Source organism: Alosa pseudoharengus, unplaced genomic scaffold (genome assembly GCF_046254945.1).
Source record: "Alosa pseudoharengus isolate Yale_2024_CS ecotype anadromous, Long Island Sound unplaced genomic scaffold, YU_APseudo_1.1 YU_APseudo_1.1_scf_13, whole genome shotgun sequence".
In the NCBI taxonomy this organism is placed as follows: Eukaryota; Metazoa; Chordata; class Actinopteri; order Clupeiformes; family Clupeidae; genus Alosa; species Alosa pseudoharengus.
Genome location: NW_027468598.1, coordinates 5,480,305 through 5,487,500, shown reverse-complemented (window position 1 = coordinate 5,487,500; position 7,196 = coordinate 5,480,305). Strand labels below are relative to the sequence as shown.

The window sequence follows — 7,196 nt, the reverse complement described above, 5'->3', positions numbered from 1 at the left end:
CACTGTGGAAATGAATCACAATGTTTACAAAGCTACATGTAAGCATGGTATTGCAATATTTGATATTTGTTGTTATTACAGTGCTTAGTTCATCCAAATCAATCAGTATACAATATACTGACTTTATTCACACTTGATTCAATCATAATTAACAAAATAAAGACACAATACACTCTCTGCAACTCAAATTAAACCTCTCTTTCGTTAGGTAATTAAGTATTTGTTTTTGTCATGCAGAGCTACAGTATATTGTGATAGCAATATTGCAATCTAGAAATACTATATAATAAGGTGAACTGTTATAGCCCGTTTATAGTCCTGATGAAAACTGAATTACATTCAACATTGTTGTCTAAAGAATATATTTGACAGATACCTATATGAAAGGATGGGTTGGCTACCTTACTTCAGTTGTATTGTGCTTAAGCCCCAAGAAGCCATGGGTTCCAGTGATTTTACAACAGCTAAGGAGTGTTTTTAGGCACAAAACAGCTGTCTTGTACATGCAAGTAGATAATACAAACATGACCAGGATAGTCCAAAATATCTTTGCACAATGTTTCTGATCTCATTTCTGGCAAATTATATATAGGTTTAAAATTGCTGGTGTTTCCTTTAGAAAAACCGCGAAAGTTGTATTCATTGTTTGAGACTCTTCTCTCTCTTTCTCCGTTTCTTGGCCTCATGGGTAAACCCCTACTCCTCCTCGGCTATTTTGGGTGGCTGCACCTGTCACTCTCACATTCCCCTCTGCTGCTGACCAGCAAATACTGGGAAGTTTCTCCTGCAGTGTGGACGAGCCGAGGAGAGACTTCAGCGTGACACAAATCACGGACCAATCCCTCCACTCAATCACCGGCCCATACAAGACTCCACCAAAACACCAGCCTAACATATGAACTCTACACTTTACCACTATACACTACACACTTCATGACCTTAACCCCCCCCCCCACACACACACATACACACACACACAGTTACTGCCTGTCCAGTTACACACCAGAACAGTCTTTTTAAATTACCAAAATGATGTTACAAAGTTGCCATATAATACATTTCTGTTGTCTTCTTTTACGTTGTAATATAATCTATGGCTATTACTACAGACACAAGCCATGAGCTGGTTAAAAAGTACAGAGAGAGATGGAATATTAATATACTTAACAGGACAAGGTGATACAAAGCAAAGCATGTTTCTAATTCCTCCCACAACACTCTTGTCATGCACTGAACTGACATGTTCAACAGCTCATTAGGCCCAGGACTTTGTGAGTTAAACAAACACATTTAAAGCACATAAAAGTCATCAAATGTAAAAATAGGGCGCCATAGTAGAACTGGACAAACTGTGAATGCTAAGTAGCTCTTCTGTAGAATGCAAGTCATAGTGAGGACTTTCCATCCCAACACACTTGCTATACATAACAATATATTGAACAAATATCCAATACTAAATCTTTTGATGGTGTTTTTTTTCCAAAAAACTGATTTTTATAATTTGTAGGCCCCCTTTCAGAGCTCTGTGGTGCAGTGGTGCAGAACCAGGCACTGATGATTTCATCTCCTGAAGTATTGGTGCTTCACACGGGACTGGCTGAGTTACAGGGCAAAATTCACATAGACACAACAGTCAATGCCTGTGGCCCTACAGTACACAACGAGCACCTGTTCATTGTGTACGGACAGGTGGCCACTGCATCGCCTCCACTTGAACTCAAACAGAACAGGTGCTCTCGCTGTCTCTCTGTCTCTGTCTGTCTCGCTGGTATGAGAGTGTTCATCTCAGGCCTTAGCATATTCAGTGCCTAAAGCCCTGCAGAGCTCTCCACCATGTACTGAAATAATACACAAACATAGACAGAGAAATGTGGAGGGGGGGGGGGGTGCATAAAAGCCAGCTAGACTGACCACATCCACCAGAGAAGACAAACCACTGTTTGAAAGGAGCAGGATAATAGTCAGGCACTAGTGAGAGAGGAATACAATAAATCAAAGTCAGAGAGAGAGAGCAATGGTGATGCTAAGGAACACTGTGGCATATTTGATATGAATAGAGTTAAATCCACCAAATATTCTTTTTAAATGTCAACCCCTGCCACCACCACCCTCAACACACCATTGAGAATGTGGGATTTTCCTATTCTGTTGTAGACTATACAGATACACATTCCGGTTAGGCAAAGTATCCTTATGAACAGCAGCGCATGGATACACAGTTTTCCCATTAGATTGGGAGACAGGCGAAGTAGGACACAGACTCCTCTCTCTACCTCCTGTGTCTTAGGCACTTAAAAGTAGCGTGCCTATAAAAAGAATGCACTGCCATAGCCTGCAACCTGAACATCCCCCTGAACACACTAAAACAATCCAGTGATTCACGCAGCTTGCATCATGAAACAACGACACAGTTGGCCCTTTAGCCCCCTACTGACAGCAGGGAAGTGGCATCAGAAGGCATCAGATCACCTCTACAGACACAGAGTATCAGCATGGATTCCACACGTCTGGCAGCACGCATACAAGACAGCTGCCTCGTTGTAAAGAGCATAATATATGAGCTTATTAGGCTTGTAAGTAAACTGTGGTAGATAAGCAATCACTAAATTCAGAAAAATTTAGTGATTGAAATCCATACACATAATGGTTGAAATCCATACACATAATGGTTGAAATCCATATACATAATGGTTAAAATCCATACACATAATGAAAAATGGAATGATTCTGAACTAATCAAACGGCAAAAAAGGAAACTGTGCTGTATTTTTTCTATTTCTTCCTCTCTCTTTTCTTCAACCTGAATTCTTCAACAGAGGGCTGGAGGAACACAGAACGATGGTGAAGGGGTTACCTATACACTGTACAACCTTTTTGGTGCCAACTGTAAAGTTTTGATTTTGCGTACATGACTTCACAATCACCGTCACATCACACCGTCTCTGTAACATGGAAACATGCTACACAACTTTATTGTTTGGGAAATAAGCTAGCTAGCTGTGTTCAGCTATCACCATACAGTACTAGTTTAGTCGCAGCTACGCTAGCTTCCTATTTAAATATAGGTCTTCTCTATAGCATCATCTATTGCTATCGTTAATATCCATTTCAATAACAAACACAAGCATCCTGTTATAAAATACTGTGGGTGAGTAGTGACATCTTTAAAGTTAGATCTTTACCGATACTTTAAAGTTGTCCTCACATTGGACGTTCCCTTCCCTACTGTATACACACACAACCTGGAACACATTCAAGTTACAAAATGATTATGATATCCTGCAATCACTTTGATACCTTCTATATAGCTTAGCATGTCTCAGCACTAAACAAGGCATGGGACCATTGTGTGCAAAGTTGGACACAGTATGCTTGCCTTAGTCTTTCATACCACACAACCAACACTGACCTGCTCTGTTTATAATCTGCCAAATAAAGAATGTTTACAATCTAACTGTAGCAACAAAAACAGGTGTGCTCCCTTGCCTTATTAACTGCTGACCATAAACTCCAATTTAAACGACTATAGCATTGTCAGTCAAACAGCATCCATATAGCAGACCTAAATTTACCAATTGGCAACACTATTATCACCAAGGGATCGGCCCAGAGGATGACCACAATCCCAGACAGATCCCAGCAACAGACAAGTGTCAGGCCAAAGAAAAAATCAGCAGATTAAGCAATTATCTTCTGTCTCTTGGTGCATACCAAACCTTATCAAGCTTTTTTGCTGTTTTATTGCCAGGAACATTTGAAAACATTTGATGTACTGTTGACCATTTGCCGTTGTCTCTCTGTGCTGATCTCTACATTTTGAACAACAAACTGCTCCATAACTAACATGGGGCTCACAGCGTATTAAGGTCCCTTGTGTGGCCAATGTGCTGTGCTGTCCTGCTGTGTCTCTGCTGGCATCAGTCCCCACAAACACACTTTTCATTTTCACTCTCTGGAACTCTTCATTAGGCCCTTTGCTAATTATTGCATCTTAATATAATGGCTTTTCTTAGAGTTTGAGGCATGTTGTGAGTAGTACACACGCAGCACAAGACAGCTGTCCCCTCTCTTAGCCTGCTTCCCTCTCCCCCTGACAGGGCTCTCCTCTTCTTTCCTGGGGTATTAATAGATAACGATGCTAACAGATGCACTGGCTGCTGCCTGTCTTGTCCTCGTCCATTCCCCCTAACCCCAAACCCCCCACACAACTGGGCGCTCGCAGGCCGAGATCTGACCATTAGGAAAGCCTCCAAAGGCCATTTAACTCCCCAAATTGTTCAAGGTCAAAATTGTTTCTTGGGTCATGAGTCACAGGACACATGAATTAAAGAACATTTCCCCAAAATCAAGAGTGGACAATACCATCTGACTGGTCCATTTGATGGCAACGGGGACACATAAGCTTAAAGGGCAACAGCAGCAGGTACGTCCAGTCTGTCCTATACTACACATACACTAAACTAATAAACCAACCGAATGACCAACTCTGTTTCAGCAAACACGCAAACACACACACACACACACACAGAGAGGGAGAGAGACAGAGGCAGAGAGAAGAGGTTTGGACAAACTCAAGAGAGAGTGAACCAACAAAAAAAAACTTACCGTCCTCAGGAACTGGATCTCCTCCTCTCCTCCGTCTCCTTCTGCCATCCTTCTCCGAGGGTTATTTGCAGCTCCTCAGGAGAAATCAGGAGAAAAAATCCTTCCGTTTTTATTTGCTTTCTTTTCTGTTCGGTCTCTTTCTCTGTCTGTTTCTCTCTCTCCCTCTCTCCCCTGCTCTGTCTTCTTTCTCTCACTGTCTGTGTGTGGGTGTGCTGGAGGACAGCATGAGTCCTGCGCCTCTCGCCGTGTCCAGTGAGAGAGTGATAGGCAGAAAAGGATGCCACCGCACGGCTCCCTTCCCTCTCTCTCTCTCTCTCTCTCTCTCTCTCTCTCTCTCTCCTTTAGACACACACACACACACACACACACATACACACACACACACACACACACACACACACCTCCCATGCCAATTTGAGAGGAGAGGGAGGGGCAAATACCGTAGCTTGTTTCATACGTCTCAACCACCACACACCTATATTTGAAAGTGGGCCACCCCTTCTCTCAGTTCACTCCTCCCTCCTTCTGAGATGCTATTAAGGGAAAGAGTGTGAGTGCGAGAGCAGGAGAGAGGAACACAGAGAGCCAAAGAGGTAGAGACTCAGTGAGCGCAGCCTGGTCACAGAGGTGAGCAGCCAAAGACAAAGCTGCTTGCACAAGGAGGACAGACTGTGCTACCTCAGCGATCAAGGAGAAATGGAGATAAAAGTTAAGTTCCTCTTGCGGTGCACCAAATATACACAGGCATGTAACAACAAAGATTTTCAAAAATGGTAGAAGTGAGAAGCTCCCATGACTGAAGAGAAGAGAGAGATCTGCGTACTTCCTGCCACACATTACCTGGCCTGCGACCACATCTCTTAGACCACTAGACTATTTTTAGCCATACTCAGCTTGATCTATTACAATTATTGTGACCTGTGTTCAAAATGTGTGGGTAGTGATCTTTTGGTGGTTTACAAAAATATTCCACTAATAATCTAACCTTTTGCCGTGTCATTTCTCCCTCAGAAAACCCTGGTAGCAATGATATCCATAGCAGTACATCGAGCCATACTGTATATGGACACTTCTCGTCTTTGAAAACACATTCACTCCATACTACAGCTACATACTACGAAAATACAATTAAGACAATCACTCAACAAATAAGGCTAAGTAATAGTATCATACAAATAAGGCTAAGTAATAGAATAGAATAGAAGCTTTATTCTAATAGTATTATTTCATCATCATCATCATTTTGCCTTCATATAATAATAATAATAACAGTAATAATAACAATAAAAATCCATATTCAGCAAATGTACAAAGCGGCACACACAACAGACAAAGCCATTTAGCTATTCCTGACAGTGCAATCTACCACATTCATTTGGTAAGGTTAACAGTGAGATCGTATTTTTCAATTGTACACTGGTGATGCCCAAACCAATTCATTTGGCTCCTCCCATACATGTTACTATAGCAGTGTGTGGAGAATATTGACTCTTATCTACTAGCTACAGCAAACCAGCTTGATAAAACAGTGATCATACATAGAACTGTACATGCATACCTATGATCATTAGTCAAATGTTTCATGAGATATGTCTGTTGACATTGTGACTGCACAAATCAAATGTCATGCTCTCTATACCGGCACCCAAATTACAACTCCTGGCTGTATCAATCATTTTCCCTGACTCCCTTCCCTAGTCTCTCTCTAGTAATTATTCATGCCATTCTGACATCATCTCATATGGCATTCAGCAAATCAAATAAGCTTTCTTTTTTGTCAACCCGCATCCTAAAATAGAATCCTAGAAATGCTGAACCATCAGCAATCACTCACACAGAGAGAGAGGTCAATATCTGCATGAAAGACACACCCCTCAAAATCAGACAGACACTCAGGCACGACAGGCAACAGTAAGCAGTACCATACACTACACTCACGTACGCTCACACACACACACAGTCTGACACAGCGTCTCACCTGCACGATCCCCATCTAAGTGTCATCCAAGCGCCTTCTCTCTCATTGCTCTTCCATAGCATCCCCATCTGGCAGGAGTGGTCCTGGGCTTTGGGAGGATTTCTCAGCGCCTTCAGCACCAACTTCAACGGGCATGCTCAGACACTTCCTCGATGACAACAGCAGAGCCAAAATCACAGATGGATCCTGGGAAGTGAAGTCTCTGTTTTATTACCTCTAAAAGAAACAGTTGTATTTTTTACTTTGAACACTAGATGGCAGTCTGTACAGGTTGAGGACAAAATGCATCATAGGGAACCAGAACCTTGGTTTTTACACAGACCACACAAGTGTCATTGCATGCTCTATATGTTTCTTCAACTGTGAGACTACATCTATAAAAACTCACTGGACATAATAAAGCATTGTGATGAGGAAAGGGACCAGCATACAGCAACCCCATACAGAAGAAGGCAGGAAATACAGGCCATCAGTATTGACACAGCAATTCGGTTAAGCTGGCTCAAGGGCAGCGATAACTTCCTGATGCGTTGTAAAAACATCATTTGATTACTAAACATCATATTAAAGTCTAGCGATAGTGTGCTTCTGAAAAAGCCATTTTGGCCAGAGA

General features: G+C 42.0%; 1 protein-coding gene across 1 annotated transcript in view; it reads right to left on the bottom strand.

The window, feature by feature from the left end:
- ryr1b (ryanodine receptor 1b (skeletal)) overlaps window positions 1–6,601 on the bottom strand; it is a 68,817-nt gene extending 62,216 nt beyond the window's left edge. The window contains exons 1-2 of the mRNA XM_076281897.1: window positions 6,584–6,601; window positions 4,606–4,679 (exon numbers count right to left, since the gene is read on the bottom strand). Coding sequence (XP_076138012.1) covers window positions 4,606–4,653 — 48 coding nt within the window. The 5' untranslated portion in view covers window positions 4,654–4,679; window positions 6,584–6,601. The remainder of the gene's footprint in view (window positions 1–4,605; window positions 4,680–6,583) is intronic.
- Between the last annotated feature and the right edge of the window lie 595 nt (window positions 6,602–7,196).